The sequence below is a fragment of the Loxodonta africana genome, chromosome 3, assembly GCF_030014295.1.
Source record: "Loxodonta africana isolate mLoxAfr1 chromosome 3, mLoxAfr1.hap2, whole genome shotgun sequence".
In the NCBI taxonomy this organism is placed as follows: Eukaryota; Metazoa; Chordata; class Mammalia; order Proboscidea; family Elephantidae; genus Loxodonta; species Loxodonta africana.
Window position 1 is genome coordinate 143,467,694 of NC_087344.1, and position 23,424 is coordinate 143,491,117.

A 23,424-nucleotide genomic window follows, 5' to 3' on the forward strand; every position below is an offset into this window, starting at 1 on the left:
CAGCCTTAAAAACCCTATGGAACAGTTCTACTCTGCACACATAGGGTCACCATGAGTCAGACTTGACTCGATGGCAGCTAACAACACTAGGTGGTGGAAAGGTTAACATACTAATCAAAAGGTTGGAGGTTCAAGACTACCTGGGGCACCTTGGAAGAAAAGCCTGGTGATCTACTTTTGAAAAACCAGCCACTGAAAACCCTATGGAGCGCAGTTCTATTCTTACACACATGGGGTCACCTTGAGTTGGAATCAACTCAATGGCAGCAGTTCTGGATGTATTTTGAAAGTGATTGGTAAATTGTAAAGCATTGTTGGAATTCTTCCATCCGTGTCACGAATATATTTATTGTGTATCAGCTACATGCTGGGTACTAGTCTGGGTGCTGGGAACACAACAGCAAACAAGTCAGGGAAGGCCCCTGCCCTCACAGAGCTTATATTATGCAGGGGTAACAGATAAAAACAAGTAAACAGATCCATCTGAAAGAAAATTTCAGATGGAGATGAGTTCTGCGAAAATTATAAAATCGTGTGAAGTAATAGCAAGCAACTGGAAATAGAAAATACCTCTCTAAGGAGTAGAATTTGGATGAGACTTGAATGATAAGGAGTTAGCCTCGTGAGGCTCTCCTGGTGGGGTATTCCAGTCAGAGCTAACTGCAGGTGCAAGGCTAAAGCTAGAATGAGAGGTGCCATTTGAGAGACAGAGGAGGATGGGGTGGGGAGAGGGGAGCGAGGGAACGGTGAAGTAAGGCTGAGGGATGAAGGGAGGGGAAGACTGAGGGAGAGGGAAGAGAAGATAAGGGGAAGGTAGAGAGTAAGGGAGGGGTGGGGGTAAGGGTGGCAGTGAGGGGAGGGTGGGGAAGGGAGAATAGTAGGGAAGGGAAGAGTGAGGGGAGGGGAGCATGAGGGGAGAGTAGCTTCAGGTGAGCTCAGAGAAGGAGGCAGGGCCAGATCATTGGGCCTAATACCCACGCCCATTGCCCCATACCCATTGCTGTAGAGTTGATTAGGACTCATAGCGACCCTGTAGGGCAGAGTAGAAATACCCCATAGGGTTTCCAAAGCTGTAATCTTTACAGAAGCAGACTGCCACATCTTTCTCCCCCGGAGATCTGGTGGGTTTGAACCTTTCGATTAGCAGCCATGTGCTTAACGACTGCACCACCAGGACTCCTTGGGGGCCTAATAGGCCTTGGCAATAAGTTTGGGTTTGATCTAGGGTTTATTGCAGTGTTTCAAACAAGGTGTCTGGGGCGTTCTGATTTACATTTTTAAAGCTCAGTCTGGCTGCTTATTGGAGAATGGATTGTGGTGGGCCAGGAGTGGAACCAGGAAACCAGTTTGGGAGATTTTGTAGAGGTCTAGGTAAGATAGATGGTGGTGGCTGGGCTAAGGTAGTAGTAGCTGAAATGGAGTGAGGTGAATTGATTGGAGATTTATTTTGGAATCTGAGCCATCCTATGTTGTGGGCGGATTGGAGAAAAGAGAGCGAACAAAGACGACCCCTGCATCACTAGGGAGATGCCAGTGCTTTATTCAGTGTTTTCCAAACTACTGGGTCTATAAATAATTTTGGAGATGGTTTCTCAAAATGCAAGTCCTCAAATTCCAAAGTAGTTAACATGAGCGTCTCATTGCCGCAGAGAACACAGCGCAGCACTGAAATTCTCCAAGACCTCACCAATAGAAACATCTCTGACTTCTTGGTAAAGACGTATCCTGCTCTTATAAGAAGCAGGTAAGAAGACACCCTTTCATACTTTTCATCCTGGTTCCCTGTAGAAAACATTGACTAAGGACAGGAGATAATTCAGTCTCGTGATTTACCTATGACCAGGGCAGTGGACTTTTTTGTTTTAGTTTGAGGGCTTCATCCAACAGAAAAAGCAATTGAGTGATATGAAAGTATTTAAGATTAATTTTGTTTGTTGTTTAAGGCAAGCAGTCTAAAGTTTAACCCATGTACTATTAAAAGCAAAAGCAGAAAGCACAGGATTCACTCAATAATGCAGCCTCACATTTAACTAGTTAAGGAAGAGACAGTTTGGAAGGAGAGGAAGAGTAAAGGGGAAAAGGAAGAGGAAGAAGAAAAAACCATGAGGGAAACATAAGAAGCAAAAAGGAGAAAGGAAAAACTTAAACAGGGAACAAGATAGAAAAGAGGAGTGAGATAGTGTGCCAGTGTGCCCAGGGGCCCGGTTAATTACTCTTGTCACACTCTAACTGTAAATTGTCATCTATTATTACTGCCCATTAAAATTCCAAATGGACCAGAGTTTATTACTAGCGTCTAGGGGTGGGGAAAGAGGGAGGGAGGGAGAAAAAGGGGGCCCCGAGTTTCTGTTAAAGGTGATGGAGAAGTTTGGAAACTTAGGTGGTGATGGTAATGATGGTTATACAACATGGTGAACATAATTAATGTAGCTGAGTTGTACATGTAAGAAAAGTCAAAATGGCAAATGTTTTCTATATATACATATATAATACATGTATTATATATTTATATATACATGTGCATGTATACACATATATCTATCACTGCTGCTGAGTCAATTTCAACACCTAGTGACCCTACAGGACAGAGAAGAACTGCCCTATAGGATTTCCAAGACTGTAAATCTTTACTGGAGGAGATTGCCACATCTTTTTCCCTCAGAGCATTGAGAATGTAACCACTGAACCACCAGAGCTCCATATATATATATATATACACACACTACATTATTGTGCTTAGGAGCTGTCAACTCATAGTGACCCCAGGTGACAAAGTAGAACTGCCCCATAGGGTTTTCTAGGCTCTAATCTTTCTTTATAGGAGCAGATCACCAGGTCTTTCTCCCACAGAGCTGCTGGGTGGGTTGGAACCGCCAGCCCTCAGTTAGCAGCCAAGCATTTAACCATTGTGCCATCAGGGCTCATTTTACGCTTAAAGAAAAAAAACAAACCTGTTGCTGTCAAGTCAATTCTGATTCATAGCGACCCTACAGGACAGAGTAGAATGGCCCCATAGAGTTTCCAAGGAGCAGCTGGTGGATTTGAAATGCTGACCTTTTGGTTAGCAGCCAAGCTCTTAACCACTGTGCCTCCAGGGCTCCCCTTTTATACATACTACGATTTAAAAAAAAAAAAAAAAGATCTGTTGAACTCTCCTGTAAGCACCTACTGTACTACTTTCCTCTTCAGCTGTTCTTATCAAGCCCCACCCCTGAAGGGACCAACTTCAGTAGCCTCCTATCAGAGCAAGTGGCTTGACAACAGTATGCTCCCAAGAGGGGCTTGTAAGGAACGGTGACCCAGTCCCCACATGCTCTGGGGCTTTAAAATAAAACATACTGTCTAATGTTAACAGTGCCTTCTGTTGCTTCCCCTACCAGAGCCCTAAAAAGGGATAAAATGAGTCCATTAACTGGAACACGATACAGATGGTGAAAGCAACTGCTGAGAAGGCAGTGCCAAGTCGCCAGTTAGCCAAACAGAATATCACCCAAGCATAAAAGTAAAATAAATGCCATGCATAAAAATAAAAGCAGAGCACATAGAGTTTGCTCAATAATTCTGCAAAGGTACGGCCATCCCAAACTTCTCAGCCGCAAATTTGCAATATGTAATTTTGGATTTTGTGCTTGATGATTGACAACAGCGAGAGGGCAGGCTTGAACTCGGAGTCTACAGTTGGTGTCTTCTCACTTCTAATCTTGTAATTTTATTCCCCTCCCCCCCTCCATTGGTTGGAAGTCAGTCTTTAACTTGGGGCGGTACCTTCAGACCTTCCCCCAAGTGTTATTAGAGCCTCCTTAGCAGAGGGTGGACGAGGGGAGAGCAGCAGCCTTCACTCCACACAGGTATGGTGACTACCATGTTTTCTGGGTCCACTTGGGACCCATTGGTCTAAAATATGCCCTGACAACATTCTAGAAAATCCAACATACATGATAGACTTGGAGAGTCAATGGTGGAAATATCCATCCTTTTTCCACATGTGTATTCCACTCAGCACCTAGGCTAGGAGATTCCCACATTACTTGATATCAGGAAATGCAGAAACACCCCGGAAGACTGACACTCCCAGAGATCGTTAGAGAAGGAAACTAACACTGCTGCTGTCCTCGTGGTATTCATTGTATGATTTTATCTCGGCTTTCAGCTTAAAGAGCAAGTTCTGGGTCAACGAACAGAGGTAAGAAAGTATTTTTATAAAAATTCAGATCTCAGATTGATCCAAGATAGCTGCACATAAATAAGCCACAACTCAAAGTCATGTGGACGGGCTGTTCTGTATGTGCCCAGGAATTCACAAGCCATGTCCTGAAGTATGGGTGGACAGGGACACCCTAATTCAGGAAATGCTCAGTGGTACATCTCTGGAGGACATTAGTGGGAGATGGTATTCCCTGAAAAAAAGTTCCTGAGTTCACCCCAAGGGAGGTTCTAAAACCTCCCAGCATATACAGTTTAGAATGCTCCCATGAGGGGTCTCATGACCTAAGCCCTAGGCACTCCCTGGCTAATTCCTTAAAGGCTCTTGGGGTCTTTCTCAGCTCCAGACTCACCACCTTCCTGAGGCATACTGGAGGCTTAAGTGGTTCCAGAGGTTTGGAGATTCCCAAAGGGTATTCTAAGAGTAGCCTAGCCCCTCAGGCTCCCTCAGGAACTGGCCTTCAGAATGGATACAGAGCTGAAATTGACTTTATGTCCTGGCCATATTCTAGACCATAAAAGACCCCCCTAAGTGAAATGGGTTTTCAGTGAAATCACTCCTGGGAAGGAACTGTAGAGCTTCAGCTTAAGCAGAAACGTGACACAATTTGAGGCAATGAGAAATAAAGATCTTCTCCCTTGCTTTGCCTAATATGCAAATTAACTTTGTTCTGTTGAGGAGTTGGACTTTTGTGCTGCCACTGAAGGGTTTTAAACTGGATATCTGTGTCTTACCAAGATCACTTTAGACTTCCAGAGCATTGTGGAAGATCCGTGAGGGGGAAAGGCCCAAGGTTAGGATCCCAGTTGAGAAGCTAGAGCAAGAGTCAAGGCAGGAGGTGCTGACCACCTGCCGAGACCAGGGGTGGGGTTGAGAGGCACTGAGAAGGATGGCAGGACTTGGTCTAGATTAGATGTGAAGGTGAGTCAAATGATGCCAGAAGTACCACAAAGTACAGAGGTAGCACAGCAAAGGAGTCATTGGTTGGGGTGGAGGGAGGTAGTCAGGGAAGACTTCAAAGAGATGATGACATACGAAAAATGAGTTGGAATTGGCCAGATGCTCAAGAAAGCAAAAGGCACCTGAGGGAAGCTAGCAGCCCTGCAAAGGCAGAGGGACATGAAGGCAACCTGGACCACCTGGAGTTCTGGAGGTGATTCATATGGCCAGAATATATCATTCAAGGAAAAGTGTGAGGAGGGATGAGATTGGAGAGACTGGCAGAGACCAGACTCAGAAGGGCCTTGCATAATGAGATGTGGAGTCTGAACTTCATCCTGGAGGCAACGAAGGAAGAATTAAAAGTTGATTTGCAAAGTGGAGCAGTATCTATCATTAGTCTAGATGATTCCCCCAAAAGTATACATATTCCTACAGAAACTGACAGAGTTACTGGTAGGAGCAAAGCACCCCAGATCTGGTTCATGGCACTGATCTGAGAATTTCTTGTTCCCTTGTCAGGTATGGAGGAATTTCCATTGGGGGAAAGCTTCCTGTTCTCCCCATCACTGGGGAAGCACTTGTTGGGTTTTTAAGTGACCTTGGCCGGATAATGAATGTGAGCGGGGTATGTAAACAGACTGGAGATTTGGGTAGGATTTTTGACTTGCTCAAGTGTCATGAAACATAAATCATGAGTGCTACAACAACAAAAAAAATCCCTCTTGCTTGTTTATTACGGTTTTGTAGGGCCCTATCACCAGAGAGGCCGCTAAAGAAATGTCTGAATTCCTTAAGCTTCTAGAAACTGAAGACAACATTAAGGTACTTAACCCGAATAATCTGCCCTAGAGCTAAAAATTCACCTGAGCTGGTCATTTTATTTTTATTTTCCAGCTTAATTAAATTCCACCCCTCCTCTTGTTGATATCTAGAGAGGAATGTCTTCCAGCTGCCAAGCCCTTCCTCCTTCTCACATTCTTTTTCCTGTGTAAACTTTTTCTTTAAACAGCTATTATTATTAGGGCCATATCTCAGGTGTCACAACACACCGCACACTAACAAAGTCACCTTCTCCACCTTCTCTTAGGTGTGGTTTAACAACAAAGGCTGGCACGCGATGGTCAGCTTTCTCAATGTGGCCCACAACGCCATCTTACGAAGCAGCCTGACTGAGGACAAGAATCCTGAGGAGTATGGAATCACTGTCATAAGTCAACCCCTGAACCTGACCAAAGAGCAGCTCTCAGAGATTACGGTGTAAGCCACCATGGTCCCCAATCTCTCAGCTTTCTCGCCCCCTTTCTCCACTTTCTGGACACGCTGGGCTGGATGGCGATGTTGTTTAAACCCGTTGCCATCAAGTCAATTTCAACTCATACCAACCGTATGGAAGACAGAGTAGAACTGCCCCACAGGGTTTCCAAGGCTGTAATCTTTACAGAAGCAGACTGCCACATCTTTCTCCCATGGAGCGGCTGGTGGGTTCTAACTGCTGACCTCTTGGTTAGCAGCCAAGCGCTTAAGCCATGTGGCACCAAGCTCCTTGAATGTTTATCAGGCACATATGAACTTAAGACGTTTGGTATGCAAACAATACTTTGTGTACCCAAATGCTTGGCCATCCTTTCTCCCCAGAGTTTATTTAGAAAGTAAGCTTTTATTTGGTTCCATTCTCTTTTGGCTCTTGATAACAAGCTGCTCCTGGAGCTTACACATATTTCTCCTTAACAGTATGCAAAATGAAGGCCAGGAACTAGGAAAGTTCAATAAATCTTTCATTTCCCTAGTAGTTAACTATCTTAGATTCCAGTAATTTCCCACGGATGGCCAAGCTTTGGAGATGTTTGACAGATTCTGGCCTTCCTTGGACTTAAGCTGTTACTTACTGGACAGCTTCAGGCAGTAAAAACATCAATCTTTGCATTTTGTAGAATATTTGCTATATTTGAGGCCTCTGTGGAAATGCCTTTGTTAACACGAACATCTTCTGGAAGGCTGTTGTTGTTAGCTGCCACCCTGTGGGCCCCCACTCATGGTGACCAGCACAACAAAATCAGACCATTGTGATCCACAGGGCTTTCGTTGGCTGATTTCTCCCAAGTAGACCGTCAGGCCTTTCTTCCTAGTCCATCTTAGTCTGGAAGCTCTGCTGAAATCTGTTCAGCATCATAGCAACACGCTAGCCTCTGTGCACTAGTGATGGCTGTGCATGAAGTTATGGGCTAGGAATTGAACCTGGGTCTCTTGCGTGGAAGGTGACAATTCTGCCACTGAACCATGCTGCCTCCCAGAAGGCATTTTACTATCCCCAGTATACTCTGATTGCTACTGAACATGTCCAGTGTCATCTGGTAAAACTTGGGCCTTGGCCCATTTGTGCCTTCTCTGGATACCCTTCAGGGTCCCCAAACTAAAACATAACAAAACAAAAAGCTTGAAACCTGTTTCCATCAAGTTGATTCCAACTCAAGCAACCCTGTAGGACAGACTAGAACTGCCCCATAGGGTTTCCAAGGAGCAGCTGATGGATTTGAATGTACTGACCTTCTGATTTGCAGCCGAGCTCTTAACAACTGCACCACCAGGGGTCCTTCAGGGCCCCAGAATGGGGACAAATAGTCTGTCCTAGTGTAGTTCTGACTCAGCCCAAGTTCCTGTCCTGCCAAGCCTTTTTTTTTTTTGAAATATGATTTTTTTGTGATTATAAAATAGTAAATGTTCATTAAGAATTTACTATCTATAACCCAACACAGTTTAGGGTGTTTCCTCTATACATTTTTTTTTTTTAAACATAACTAGCTTTCTTATTCTTTATTAGTTTAAAAGTCACTTAATAGACAATAGATAAATGATAACTTTAGTGAAGGGTAAGACAGCACACAATACTGGGAAACCAGCACAACCTGTAAAAAGCAAAGTTATGGTAGCTCCACAGACACATCGAAACTCCCTGAGGGGCCAAATTGCTGGGCTGAGGGTTGTGGGGACCATGGTCTCAGGAAACATATAGCTTAATTGGTGTAACATAGTTCATAAAGAAAATATTCTACATTCTACTTTGGTGAATAGTGTCTGGGATCTCAAAAACCTGTCAGCAGCCATCTAGGATACTCCACTGGTCTCACCCCTTCAGGAGCAAGGAAATATAAAGAAAACTAAAAACACAAGAGAAGGATTAGTCCAAACGACTAATGGACCACATCTACCATGACCTCCACCAGACTGCGTCCAGTATAACTAGATGGTGCCCAGCTACCACAGCTGACTGCTCTGACAGGGATCACAATAGAGGGTCCTGGACAGAGCTGGAGAAAAATGTAGAATGAAATTCTAACTCAAAAAGAAAGATCAGACTTGCTGGCCTGACAGAGACTGGAGAAACCCTGAGAGTATGGCCCGGGACACTTTCAGCTCAGTAATGAGATCACTGCTGAGGTTCACCCTTCAGCCAAAGATTGAAAAGGCTCAAGGAACAAAAGAACATTAAGAGGGCGCACCAGCCCTGGGCAGGGACTGGAATGCAGGAGGGAACAGGAAAGCTGGTAAAAGGGAACCCAGGGTTGAGAACGGAGAGTGTTGACATGTTGCAGGGTTATTAACCAATGTCATACAATAATGTGTCTACTAACTGATGAGAAACTAGTTTGTTCTGTAAACCTTCATCTAAAGTTCAATTAAAAAAAAAAAAATTGCCAAGAAAAAAAAAAAGTTAAAGCCTAATAAAAATACACTACGTATGGTTCAGAACCAAACAAAGGCTGTTTAGTTATTTATTTTACATTTGCTCCACTTAGGAAGTGAGGAGAAACAGCTCCAAAGTTATTTTCAGTTAAAAATCCCCATATATTAGAAAGCACCTGAGAAAGCAGTGAAAATGGTCAAGGAAAAAAAAGGCTACTTGAAAAAGCTTTCTGAAGCGTGCTTGTTTTCTCTAGTGCCTTGGATTGTGTGAACGTCTTAAAAGGACATTAAAAAAATAATAATAATCCAACCTCTGAGTTCACGTTCAGGACAAGACATAATATTAGTGTCTTGTCCTTTGATGCAAACAAGAGGAAAAATTTATATTTGCTTAGTTTTGAACATTGAAAATACTTTTTTTTCTCTCTCTGCCATTAAAAGAATACTTTTTTAAAATCTGGCATTTGCTCATGTCCCACATGAATGAAAGGATGCAACTTAGAAAGCAGGGCCTTCCTGCCATTGTATTTTTTCTAATCAAAATTCGTACTATTAAACACAGTTGAGCACATCTGTACACACAGGACATACCGTCGTCACAGACCGGAAGCCCAAATCACGAGCACCGAGCACAGGCTGGCTTCATAACATTATTATGATTCATCTGAAACTATGTTTCACAAAGATCTTGTCAAAAGCTGATCCTAATGGCCTGTCAGAAATGTACAAACAGAAATTTATATCAAATTGTCCTCTCTCCCCATTTTTATTATGGGAATCTAGTAGCATTCTCAGTATACAGGCTCAGGACTTCAGAGATTTCCAGGTTGTAAAGATCGTAAAATATTACCAAAATAGAGTTTAAGAAAAAAGGTTAAGTGAAAAATATTTGAGTTACTAGGTAGGGGGTGGAAACCTTGGTGGCATAGTACTGCTAAGACTGCTAACCAAAAGCTCGGCAGTTTGAATCCACCAGCCGCTCCTTCGAAACCCTAAGGGGCAGTTCTGCTCTGTTCTGTAGGTTGCTGTGAGTCAGAATTGACTCAGTGGCAATGGGTTTGGTTTTTTGGTTTTAGGTGGGGGGTATTCCTGGGAATAATAATAAAGCATAATGACTGTATCAAAACAAAAGAAAGTATAGCTAGGAGTGTGAAAGGAGATAGAACTCCTGAGGTACAAGATGGAGTGTTTGATTTTGAACAAATCACATAAAAGCCTTGCTTTTTTTCCCTTAAGAACAGTTGGTACTCTTTACATGATAATCTCAGAGAAGTAAGCTCTCTCGTTAAATTTTTTTCTTAATATCCTGTTAAGTGAAGATCCCTGGGAGATAAACTTTACATGCTGGCTTCCCCAGTGCACTCCTAAGTACGAAGTTATCTGGAAATCTGGTGGTGGGATTTTACTTCTTTAGACTTGATATTTTGCTTTACCTGGTTCATTGATCGTGCCTATGTGCTTCAGATCTCTGAAGTACTCATTGTAGTTTAAGGCATAACCCACTACAAATAAGTTTGTAGTCTCAAATCCAGCATACCAAACCCACTGCCATTGAGTCGATTCCAACTCTTAGCGACCCTCTAGGACAGAGTAGAACTGCCCATAGAGTTTCCAAGGAGCACCTGGTGGACTCAAATTGCTAGCCTTTTGGTTTGCAGCTGTAGCACTTAACTACTACGCCACCAGGGTTTCCATCATGTTCAGGTTTAAAGCCATTCCTTCTACATACTGTCTTCAACAACAAACCAACTACCTTAACCGTGTTGGGCAAGTATTTCTCGATGCTCCTGAGTAGAGCTTCCATGGTCCTCCCGGTCCCAACAACATCCTCAACAATGAGGACAGTCTTTCCAGTAAGTGTGGAGAGATCATTGCCTCCAATTATCTGCATCTCATCCATGGATCGGTCATTCCTGTAACTTTTTAGTCTGATGAAATCAACCTACATAGAGACAAATCTGTCTGGATTTTGGCTGATGTTCTTAAAGTGTTCTACAAGGTCAGCATGGAATTTGTAACCTCCTTTTAGCACACACAGACCATAATGTCACAGTATCCTACGTCTTTCATTATATCCTTAGCCAGCAGCTCAGTTCTGTCCACAATGATGCCATGAGGTACGAGGACATATTCCAAATTTCCATAATAGAGCTGTGGGTATGTGAATCATTTCAAGACATACCCTGGCCAACCAACCATAATCATGACCCCTTACCAGTAGTTTGGTGCCTCTTCACTGCTCCTGGCCATGTTTCTCCTGGGGAAAATGGGAAGGAACTCCTCTAAACATTTTTGCATGTCCTTCCAGTCATTTGTTCTATGCTTACCATGTGTGTGGATCCCACCGTTTGTAGTTTCATGTGGACAGTTACTCGCACACATGGTGCTTTTGCGGGAATTAGTCAAAGATGCTTCTATCTCTAGGCAGGCACTGCCCCACACCAGGGGACAGGGCTTATATGTTGGATTTCAGCTCCTACTTGTTCCCTTCGCAGACCATCCTGTACTTGATCCAGGAAAGGGTGAATAAACCCAAGCTGCTACGTAACCTGCCTTTTCTCTTTTCACTTAATTTGTTTATTAATATTTTATTGTGTTTTCAGTGAAGTTTTACACAGCACTTTAGATTCCCCTTCAACAATTTCTATGCAAATTGTTCAGTGACCTTGGTGACATTCTTCGCAATACATGAACATTTTCAATATTTCCATTCTGGTTGTTCTGTTTCCATTAATCTTGTTTCCCTGCCCCCTTACATTCTCATCTTTGTTTTAAAGTAAATGTTGACCAATCTTCTCATTTAAATTTTCATTATGAACATTTTCCCATGTTGTGATGTATTTCTTGAAGATGTAATTTACCAAAATAAATTATTTATTTAAACAAAAGGAATGTATTTATAGGTCAAATGGCTGTCTACATGGAAAATTCAAGAGAATTTATAGAGAAATTATTGGAACTAATAAGAGCATTGAAGTATATATGGTTAATAAAAAATCTATTTTTTCAACAAATAATTAGAAAATAAAAAGAAAGGTTTCTAGAAATACTAACATGAAACAGAAAGGTAACCCACAAGTATCCACTTACTCACGACCTGGTTTGAATTAGTGGAATGATATGCTTAGGCCAGGGAAGGGGATTCTGGGGTCATTATCTGGAGTCTGGTGAAGGCTTTGGCAGAGACCAACTCTGGATGTTTTCCTGCTTCTGCTTCTCCTTCCTCATATCTCACTCCCTGTGTCTTCTGGTTTCGCTGCAGTCTGACCACTTCGGTGGATGCCGTGGTTGCCATCTGTGTGATTTTTGCCATGTCCTTCGTCCCAGCCAGCTTTGTCCTTTATTTGATCCAGGAGAGGGTGAACAAAGCCAAGCACCTCCAGTTTGTCAGTGGGGTGAGTCCCACCACCTACTGGCTGACCAACTTCCTCTGGGACATCGTAAGTGTTAGCTGATGGCACCTCTCTCACTTCCATGGGCCCAAAGTGGGCATTTGTGTCTGTCATGACTGAGGGGACACACCAGGTGGGGTTCTTACACTGCCAGTGCTGCTAGAAAGTGCTATGCTGAGGGCCTTTTGTGTCTGCTGTCCCTTGAACATCTTAGAAAGGCACGGAACTAGCAGCCCAGCACTGGAGAGGGATGTGCAATGCAGCTTAATATCCGCCAAGTGGGGGCTCTCGGTGTCCTGCCCCACAGAGGCTTCTGACCACTGAATGACCATTTCACTGTGGAGCATGAGGCTGGCCTTCTCAGGAGTAGTCTGGAGCTGAGGGGGCACTACTGAGGGGTCCTTCACACCACCTCCTTTTCTAAAATCCTGCCTTGCTTCCAAATGGGTCAGGGTGGAACTTCCCTAGTAGTAGGGTTGCCAGATAAATATAAGACGCCCAGTTAAATTTGAATTTCAGATAACGATGAATCATTTACTTCTAGTGTAAGTATATCCCACTCCAAATATTATAAGTGACTTACTTATACTAAAAAATGATTCGTTGTTTATCTGCAATTCAAATTTAAGTGGACATCCTACATGTTTTTATTTGCTAAACCTGGCAGCTCTACGTAGTAGTTTTATTTTGCTTTCCCAGAGTAACCAGATCTTCACTATATCAGAATCTTAAATGTTTAGGGTAAATGACGGAATCAGCATTTAGTAAATAACAATAGACTACCCCCTCTTTCACTACCAGGGTTGGAGGGGGGTGGTCAAGATGAGGCACTTTATGACAGGCCACAGGGTCAAAATGAACCGGTAGGAAAGGCCTAATTATAATGTACCAGGAATCATTACAACACAAATCCCAGTCTATTCTGGGCATCTTGGGTAATAAGATCCCTTGTTTCATTGCATTATTCTAAGACCAACGTCAGCCTCCACTTCTTGTGAGAAGACATATCAACTGATGGAGACCAGCACCAACAGCCTACTCCACTATGGCTTTCTATAATGATGGTGAATATTAGGATTCCTGAAGACACATTTTTTTTTTTATCTTACTCAACTCACTATGCAACCATCACTTAACAACACAAAACCCAGAAATTATTAGTAGCAGCTAAATTCTTCCCCCTCTCTACTATTTGTATGCAAAAACATTCATGAACACATGGGACGGGGGTCAGAACAGTCAAGCCTTACTTTGAACTTGACCATCACTTCCTGGCCTTGTGCTTTTAGCATGAGAGGAGCTAGGCTCACCTGCACTGAAAAGCTACTTATTAAAGTGCTGATTTATTTTATTTTATTATTTTTTAAAAGACTAGGAGTAGAATTTACACTGGGGGCCGACTGCTAAGTGTGTCTGATGACAGACAGAGATCCCAAGGATAGCTATGTGACTAGAAAGAGAAAGTAGGTATCTAGGGTAGAAGCTGATATTGGTAGACACTTGGCAGAGTCCTGGTGGCATAGTGGTTAAGAGCTCGGCTGCTAACCAAAAGGTCAGCAGTTCGAATCCACCAGCCACTCCTTGGAAACCCTAAGGGGCACTTCTACTCTGTCTAATAGTGTCTCTATGAGTCAGAATCAGTGGCAATAGGCCTCAATGGGCAGATACTTGGCCGCCAAATGAAGGATTAGCAGACTAAAGATTCCCTGAGCAGGAGGGTAAAAGGTGGGGTAGGAGGTATATAAGTTAGAGGACTAAGGTCTGGATTACCATATGTTAACTACACAAGAACTGCTTAGACAAATAGAATCAGAATCCCAGACCACAAGCCCTGAAGGAGGCTGGTCCCAACCCATCATTTTGCAGGGGAGGAAAGGGAGAGCCTAAGAGGCTGTGAGTTTGCCCTTCTCTTCTCTTTTCAAGATGAATTATGCTGTGAGTGCTGGCCTAGTGGTGGGCATCTTCATCGGGTTTCAGAAGAAAGCATACACTTCTCCAAGCAATCTACCTGCCCTCATTGCACTGCTCATGCTGTATGGGTAAGCTGTTTAGGCCATGAGCTAATGCCAACGAAAGAGAAGGCAGGGGAGGGGGTATTATGTCCCGACAACAGACCTGGGGTTTCCCCAGTGGCTGTAGCATGGGCAGACTTAGCCCCTAGCCCCAGGGTCTGGCTTCTGTTCCTGACTCCTCCATGGATGGAGGTATTTCTGAGGCTCAGTCTACTCAGGGACAGTGTCTTGAATTCAGACGCCACGTGGTCTGAATCTTCTTTTACTCAAACTGTGGCCTGACCAAGGCAGTATGAGAATCTCCTTACCTGCTCCTTACCTCAGCTCTGGTTCCAATTCATCTGTGCCCAATCTGCCCATCTTAGCATCTCCAGCTGTATGCTGAGAGGTGTCTGCACACAGTAGAAGGCTCTAGCTGAAGAGTCAAGGACAGAGGGTGACATGGGGCCTATGGTCAGTAGAATTATGGAGCAAAGCATGCAGCCTCATATCCCTGGCCTACCACTTACTATACATGCAACTGAGGACAAGTAATTCACCCCGCCTGGGCCTCCTTTTCCTCATCTGGAAAATGGAAATAATGATGCTTGTCCCTTCCTATGTAGGCCAGTAAGGAGCGTGGTGGCACAACAGTTAAACGCTCAGCAGCTAACTGAAAGGGTAGTGGTTAGAACTCTCCCAGCGGCACTGTGGGAGAAAGACCTGGACATCTGCTTCTGTGAAGATAACAGCCTAGGAAATCCTATGAGGCAGCTCTACTCTGTCATATGGGATCACTATGAAATAAAAAATAGGCTCAGCAACCCCTAACAACAACAACAACATGTAGGCCAGTAGAGTCTTGTAAGAGCAGCGGTCTCCATTCACTGCTCTTGGAAATAGAGATTTCAGGAAGCAGCTGTGAGACGTCAGCTCCAGTGAGCTGTGAAGATGATCTTGTTGCTGCCTTCAGTTCTGCTTTGCTGTCCCAGGCTGGAGGAGAAAGGATTGCAGAGCGGAGAACCATCTTATGCATTACGTAACTTGTTGCCATCGAGTCGATTTCAAGCCATAGTGAACATATAGGACAGAGTAGGACTGCCCCATTCAGTCTCCAAGGAGCGGCTCGTGGATTCAAACTACCAACCTTTTGGTTAGCAGCCGTAGCTCTTAACCACTGCGCCACCAGGGCTCCATGCATTGTATAAGGCTTTATAATTCACAGAGTACGGTCCCAGCTACTGTCTCATTTTCTTCTCACAAACCCTCCTGGGATGGTCAGGGCAGGTATTATTTTAAATGGATTTAAAAGGTAAGACACAGAGACCAAGGGGATAGAGTACCTCTGGTCCCTCTGGGTCTTTGACCAGTTCAAACAGTTCACCTCAGGTGTGAGGATAATGCATTGTTTCTGAGGTACAGCAGGTGGGATGGCAGTTGGAGCTTTGTCCTCTCTGAGTTGTTTCATTTCCCACAGGTGGGCAGTCATTCCCATGATGTACCCAGCATCCTTCCTGTTTGATGTCCCCAGCACAGCCTACGTGGCCTTGTCTTGTGCTAATCTGTTTATTGGCATCAACAGCAGTGCAATCACCTTCATCTTGGACTTATTTGAAAATAACCGGGTGAGCATGACTTGCGTGGCTTCCTTGTTTGATTAGTAGGATACCAGAGAGGATGTGTTATCAAGCAGGGCGGTGGGCAAGCACTGTATCTAGAGAAGCTAGTGCAAGATGAATTTTTTGCTTCCTCTTTCCTCCCTTCTCCGTCCCTCCCTTCCTTCCTTAGCTCCTTGTTTATTTGTGTTCTCTGAGTGTCAGGGGTTTCTGAACTCATTTTGCAAGCTATAAATGACCGTTCATAATCCTAAACTTGTAGATTTGCTTGCTCCTTTGAGAAGGTTACCTCGAGGACTTCAAATGTTAGGCTTTACACATACACAGGTAATACAGTCATGTGATTTCAAAATTGTAAAGGTACAAAAAAGCATACAATGAATCCTTCCTCCCTGTTTCCTAGTCACCCAATTCCCTTCTCCAGAGACAGCCTCTCATTCGAGTTTCTTGTGCATTTTTCTGAAAATATATAAGCAAATACATATATAGTCTTTCTCCCACTTTCTCGTGCAAATTGTAGCATACTAACACATGCTATTCTATGTACAAGTTAATCCTAGGGCAGGATTAGGAATTTATGGTACTGAATGATTTACTTTTATGAGCTATGAAGTCCAGTTGTCCCCATCTCCACCCCCACAGTTTTCTCTTTGCCCATAAAAAGCAGTTTAATTTGCTTGCTAAAAAAATGGATACTAAAAAAAAAAATGCCAATGGCTGCAGGAATTACTCCACACACAGAGGCACACACACCGCCACGCCACTGTGTCTGACTGGGTCCTGACCATGACTGTCCTCAGAATGTTCCCAAGAATTGCTGGGCTCGCCCATGTGCCTGTGTCCCCAGCAGCCTTTCCAGCCTTTCCTTCCCTCATTAACGCTTCTCAGCGCTGAGGGTGGGCACTAGCCTCCGTGTCCCCCCTGCTCCCCATGCCCCCGTCTCCCCCTCTGCCTCTGGGACCTGCTAGGAGAACAGAAGACAAATAAATGTGTGTTGAGGCCTCTCAGCCTGTGGCCGTTCCTGACATTGATGCTTCCCAGGTCTTATTAGGCTTTCTGCGGCCACTGAGCAAGAAACGAAACTCCATCTGTCCCATGGCTGATGAGAAATTACCCAGTCACACTCGGACCTCAGAAGGGAGAGGGATAAGAACAGAGGTCCAACGACAGCCAGAGCAGCTGGCAGACTGAGAATGCTGCTCTTCAGTGCTGTTTTCCTCACAGGCTCACAGCTCACTAAGTCTTAAGAGAGTATGTTATTTCTGAATAATTAAAGAGCAAGGCTAAATCCACCCAGGAACATCCTTCCTCCTGCAGGCTGCACCAAGATTCACTTAGCACACCCCCTCCCCCCATAAAAGCTGGTTGCTTTCATGCAAATTATCAAATAGACGGATGCCAAAGAAATTCTCAGTCTCCCACAGGAGGCTCCCCAGTTCCAGTCGCTGCTCTCCCTGCTCAGTCAAGACATATTTACTCCATGTACACCACGGAATGGATGCACCAATATAAATAAGTGTGACCACTCGTCCTGCCCTCAAGACGCTCCTGTTCCAGTGGGGAAATGACCCACACTCCAAGTTAGCAACTGATATAAACCACAGTACAAGAGATTCCACCAGACAGTATGTGACAGAACATCAAAGGAACGAAACAGATAAAACACCATGGATCAGAGTAGGCCAGAATAGTGGGCTGCAGGGTCAGGAAAGTCTTTGTGGAGGAAATTTGATTTGAGCGTGACCTAGAATAAGTAAAATTTTATTAGCCCGTTTAATAAATATTAAAGTGCCTGCTATGAGCTAATCACTATACCAGGTATTTAGGAAGAACACAAAAATAATCAGGACCCAGTTCCTGCCCTCCAGGGGGCCACCAACTTTTGGAAGAAGGCAGATAAAAAAATTAATCATGGAATGTGGAAAGTACTGAAGAGAGGGTTGGTTATTTTACCATAGGAATCTGGGAAGGCTTATGAGAGAAGGGGCTACTTGAGCTAACTTTCTAAAGAAGAATAGGAATATGCCAGGGAGCAGAAAGGAAAAGAACACCCTTTCCTGCTAAGAGTAACAGGTGATAGAAACAGCCAATGCAACGGCCTAGAGGCAAAAGAGCACAGTGCATTGTGGGAAGGGTATGTTGTGGACGGGGGAAGGGGAGAGGGGTGCAGTAATGTGAACAGAGGCTCTGAGGCTGGAGAGCAGAGAGCTTGTGGAGTAGGGGTGGGCCAGATGAGCTTGGCTGGAGTGGGTGGTAGCTGCTCAGCTGGGAGCTTTGTCGGCTTCACCCCTTGGTGTCCCTTCTGTCTTCTTGGGGGAGGCTCTGCCCAACACTCCCACCCTGGGGCAGAACTGAGTCTGACCAGCTGAAAACAAGTCCCCCCAACTCAACACATACCCCAGAGAGTCTCTGGCCCTCTTGTCTGCTGGTGACAGTCCAGACAATGGTAGCTGCCCCTGAGGGGAGCTGAGAAGAGCATTCCCAGGCATGGACCACTTCAGAAGCAGGGCCGGGAGAGGCTCTGGGCCCCTCTCCTCTGGTACAGGCCAATGAACGAGTCTCAGGCCCCAGTGATGGCTCACACCAGTACACAAGGCAAGAGACACTGGGTCTGCCAGTGGCAGGTGCCTCTGAGGGCCAAATCATGTGTAGTTACAAAGTACGTTTGTAGGGAGAGTTCACCAAGGAGAGAGCTAGAGGGCTGCTTCTCTACAGATTCCTGCTGATGCCCACGAAGTCAGCTAGTTTCAAGGAGAGTAACTTGGAAGTTTATCACAGTTATCCCAAGTGCCCACACTGTACTGCGCATAGTTGTTGTTGGTGTTAGTTGCCATTGAGTTAACTCCAACTCATGGTGACCCCATGCACAACAGAACAAAATGTTGCCCGATTCTGCACCAGCCTCAAGATCGCTGGTATGTTGAGTCCATTGTTGCGGCCTCTGTGCATTTTGAGTGTTTTCCAGCCCAGGGGGCTCATCTTCCAGCAGTGTATCAGCACAATGTTGTGATCCATAGGGTTTTCACTGGCTAATTTTCAGAAGTAGATCACCAGGCCTTTTTTCCTAGTCTGGCTTCGTCTGGCGACTCCACTAAAACCTGTCCACCATGAGTGGCCCTGCTGGTATTTGAAATAGTGGTGGTATAACTTCCATCATCACAGCAACCCCAAGCCACTGCAGTATGACAAACTGAGAGATGGGTGGTGGACTGAGCATCGTAAGTGCTAGAAAACACTGCTTGGCTGGATGAGTGGAGCAGTCCCCACGCACCAGAAGCTTACAGGGAGCCCTAGTAATTGATTAGTCCTGAGACACCTCCTCCAAGTACTTCAGGACTTCCCTATCAAACCCTTGTGTTCTGCTTGACAAATCTCTGTGTCTGCAAGCCTTCCCCTGATCCTGCCGCATGAAAGCACACAGGCCATACTTTGGTCAGGAGGGGGGCAGGTAGGCCTGGCCCTACTGCTGGCAATCCTACTGCTCTGTTTTTCAGACGCTGCTCAGGTTCAATGCCGCACTGAGGAAGCTGCTCATTATCTTCCCCCATTTCTGCCTGGGCCGGGGCCTCATTGACCTGGCGCTGAGCCAGGCCGTGACAGACGTCTATGCCCGGTTTGGTAGGTGGCAGTCGAAGCCCTGGAGGGTGGACCTGGATCCCCCGAGGCTGGGAGGGCTGCAGCAGGAGCTCCTACGTCAGACCGTCAGCCTGGGTGGAGGGTGAGGGGTAGCTTGTTGTCTGGGGTTGTCTACTGCCTAGAAGGGGTGAGGGTGCCTCTATTTCCATGGCTGAGGAACCTCAGGAAGGACTGAGGGTAGGACACTCCTCTTTGCTACTCTGACTTGAGGAGCCCAAGATGGGACTGTCATTTTTGGCTCTTGCTTGGCGATCCCTTGCTTAATGCCTGGCCCAACTGCCCTAGTGTCGAAGCCAGATCTATAACAGTGAGCTGGGACAGCTGAAGTGAATTCAATTCATGTTGATTTCTGGTGGCCTCTGTCTCCAGGTGAGCAGCACTCTTCAAATCCCTTCCAATGGGACCTGATTGGGAAGAACCTGGTTGCCATGGCGATAGAAGGGGTGGTGTACTTCCTCCTGACCCTCCTCATCCAGCAACACTTCTTCCTCACCCGATGGTACGTTCATGTCACTGCCCTGAGGGTGCCAATGCCAGCTCATTGTGTCCCAGGACTTGATTTCACACAGATGTGGTCGTCTCTTTCCTCATGACCCCTGCTCCGTGATTTTTTTTTTTATTTTATCAAAGCCTGGCATGTTCTGAATAAGGCAAGAAGGAGAATTGAGTTAAAATAGGCATGCTAGAATTTGTGAGGTGCCTAAACTTTAAAATATTTTAAATACAATGTTATTACCTTCGATTACTCATATTTTATCCTCTTTATTAACATATACTCATTTTAATTTGGATGGTAACGTTGCAAATGTCAATGGTTAAGGAGTGTCCAAGTCCAGAAACTAGATTCATGTCTTCACCTGAAAATAGACAAAAATAAGCTCTTATCCTAATTGAAGATTTGAAAGTGGGGGTAGGGAAGGAGGGGAGTAATATGCGGGCAGCGTATAAGGTCCCTGAGTAGTGCAAACCATTTGCACTTCGCAGCTAACCAAAAGGTTGACAGTTCAAATCCAACCAGTGATGCCTCAGAAGAAAGACTTGGTGATCTGTTTCTGTAAAATTGTTGCTGTTAGTTGCCATCAAGGCAATTTTGACTCATGGTGACCCCGTGTGTGCAGAGCAGAACTGCCCCATAGGGTTTTTAAGGCTGTGGCCTTTCAAAAGTGAATCACCAGACCTGTCTTTCAAAGCACCTCTGGGTGAGCTTGAACCATCAACCTTTTGGCTAGTAGTTGAGTGCTTAACTGTTTGAGCCACACTGGGACCGTCTGTAAGATTGTAGCCGTTGAAAACCCTATGGAGTGCAGTTCTACTGTGACATACGTGGGGTTGCCAGGAGTTGGAATCGATTTGATAACAGGTTTCTTTTGGTGTGAGGTTAGCAGAGCACCATAGAGGGGTAAGGGGCAGTGATGATGCCCCCTCCACACCCTGGGGGAGGGGTAGAGGTGGCTGCCAATCCTGACTCCACACCAGGGCTTTTTCCCTCAGGCCCTACCGGCACGTGCTTTGTTCTGACCTGGGTGCTCAGGTTTCCAGGGGTCAGCCCTTCTACAATCCAGAGTAATTTTTACTGGGTTTGGCCCAGGAGCCTGAATTGCAAATCCCTGGACCCTCCTTGGGTGCCTGGTGGCGCAGTGGTTAAGAGCTTGGCTGCTAACCAAAAGGTCAGCAGTTCGAATCCACCAGCCGCTCCTTGGAAACCCTATGGGGCAGTTCTACTCTGCCCTGTAGGGTCACTATGAGCCGGAATTGATGCAAGGGGTTACGGATCTCTGGTCCTCTTTAGGGCTTAATGCAGGGCAGGATTCAATTGTGCTGCTCTCAGAGTTGGAAGCTAATGAGTCGGCTTGGGTAACCAACCTCCGCAGCTCTCTCACACACGAACACCTGCCACCTCTTAAAAAAGACGTGGCTGACGCTGCAGAGGGGGCCTGAAAGGGCTGAACAGCCCCACAGACAATTCCTCACACTGTCTGCCATAACCAGAGCCACTTCCAGATCATGTGGTTTTACTCAAAGTGTGTTGACACCTATTGTCTCATTCAGTCCTTACCACAACCCTGTGAGTAGGAGGACAGATTCATTTCCAGTAAATGCATTCCCTGTGAATCAAAACAAGTCATCTGAACCTTTATTTACAAATGGCCAGACTCAGCTTGAGAGGATGACAGGATAAGAAACAAGATACTGTCCAGGAAAGCTTGCTAAGGAGGGCTTTCCAAGGCTGTCATCTTTACAGAAGCAGACTGCCACATTTTTTTCCCGTGGTCCAGCTGGTGAGTTCAAACCACTGACCTTTCAGTTAGCAGCCAAGCACTTAGACACTGCACCGCCAGGACTCCTAGGCCCAGGGGAGCATACAGCTATCTCTGGCTTTAAGAAGCTCACTGCTCGGTAGAGGGGAGCCTTTTCTTACAATTCAAGCCTTAGGGGATGGAAGCCCAGGTGAGGGCAGAGGTGTGAGAATAGGAAGAAAGGTTAGGTGAAAGATTGGAGGCATTCGGTCCTGTTTCCTTCCTCTAGGAGGCATCCGGTCCTGTTTCCTTCCTCTAGGAGGCATCCGGTCCTGTCTCCTTCCTCTAGGATCGCAGAGCCCACTAAGGAGCCCATAGTTGATGAAGACGATGATGTGGCTGAAGAAAGACAGAGAATTATTAGTGGGGGAAATAAAACTGATATCTTAAGGCTACATGAACTAACAAAGGTAAGAAAATAGGTATAGGCATGTTCCTTTGGAGGTGCTTGTTGGAGCCACAGATGGCACGGCTTCGTAGTTTGCCTTCTGTAGAATAAGCTATAATTTTGTGCGAGCAATCAGTTTTCCTTATCTTATTGGGAGTTCGCCTCTTTGTTTTATAACTTATCTTCTGAGAACATCTAATTCCAATGCATTTTTCCCGGTAATTATCCTAGGTTAGCACAGGGTCTCAGAGGGAGCCACCTCAGCTGAGCATCACTGACCTTTCTCTGTTCCAGTTCTGCGCAGTATGGGTCAGCTCCTGGGGATGGGACCCCAAGCGTTTCTTTTGCACGCTGTCACTCAGCACCTCTTGTGAACCCATGTCAATATTTAACCTCCTGATCCTGTTACTTTTCCCCTAAACCTTCCTTTCCTCATTGCTGCCTCTTCTCCTCCCTACAAAATCCCGTCTCAGTTCTAAGTTCAGTTGCTCTGCCCCTTGCAGGTTTATTCCGGCACCTCCAGCCCCGCGGTGGACAGGCTGTGTGTCGGAGTCCGCCCAGGAGAGGTGGGTACTCTGCAGGCCACATGGGAGTGGGCTTCGGAAAATCAGCTCTAGAGCGTGTGTCTTCTTCCTTCTGAAGCAGTACTACCGAGTAGAAATGCAAGACACGTATGTAAATTTAAATTTTCTGGTAGCCACGTGAACAAAAGTGAAAAGGAAACAGGTGAAACTAATTTTAATAATATCCTTTGTTACCTAATACATCCAAAATATTATTTCAACATGTAATCCATATAAAACATTATTAAAGGAGATCATTTACATTCTTTTTTTTCATTCTAAGTCTTCAAAATCAGTGTGTTTTACATTTACAGCACATCTCAACTCAGACTAGACTTATATCAAGTGGTCAGTAGCCACATGTGGCTAGTGGGCTCTGTGATGGCAGCACGATTCCTGCCCCCAACTCACACACTCACCCTTCCAGGTACCAGGCACCATCAAGTCACGTCCAACTGTGGGGACTCCATGTATATCAGAGCAGAATTAGGCTCCATAGGGATTTCGATGGCTGATTTTTTTGGAAGTAGATCATCAGGCCTTTCTTCTGAGGCACCTCTGTGTAGACTCAGCCCTTCAACCTTTTGTACCACTCAGGGACCCCAAGTATACACTTGCCCTAAAAAAAAAAAAAAAAAAAACAGTGTTGTTGAGTCCATTTCAACTCATAGAGACCCTATAGGACAGAGTAAACCTGCCCCATAAGGTTTCCAA

The 23,424-nt window shown here is 45.2% G+C and overlaps 1 protein-coding gene and 1 pseudogene across 1 annotated transcript in view; one reads left to right on the forward strand and one right to left on the reverse strand.

The window, feature by feature from the left end:
* The window catches only part of ABCA4 (ATP binding cassette subfamily A member 4), a 172,791-nt gene that overhangs the window by 134,088 nt on the left and 15,279 nt on the right, over window positions 1–23,424 (forward strand). Inside the window, exons 31-42 of the mRNA XM_064279964.1 lie at window positions 1,650–1,744; window positions 4,151–4,183; window positions 5,666–5,771; window positions 5,894–5,968; window positions 6,234–6,403; window positions 12,090–12,267; window positions 14,143–14,258; window positions 15,688–15,835; window positions 19,321–19,444; window positions 19,832–19,961; window positions 22,049–22,169; window positions 22,651–22,713. Of these exons, the coding sequence (XP_064136034.1) occupies window positions 1,650–1,744; window positions 4,151–4,183; window positions 5,666–5,771; window positions 5,894–5,968; window positions 6,234–6,403; window positions 12,090–12,267; window positions 14,143–14,258; window positions 15,688–15,835; window positions 19,321–19,444; window positions 19,832–19,961; window positions 22,049–22,169; window positions 22,651–22,713 (1,359 nt within the window). The remainder of the gene's footprint in view (window positions 1–1,649; window positions 1,745–4,150; window positions 4,184–5,665; window positions 5,772–5,893; window positions 5,969–6,233; window positions 6,404–12,089; window positions 12,268–14,142; window positions 14,259–15,687; window positions 15,836–19,320; window positions 19,445–19,831; window positions 19,962–22,048; window positions 22,170–22,650; window positions 22,714–23,424) is intronic.
* LOC100663361 (phosphoribosyltransferase domain-containing protein 1-like) lies at window positions 9,790–11,086 on the reverse strand (annotated as a pseudogene).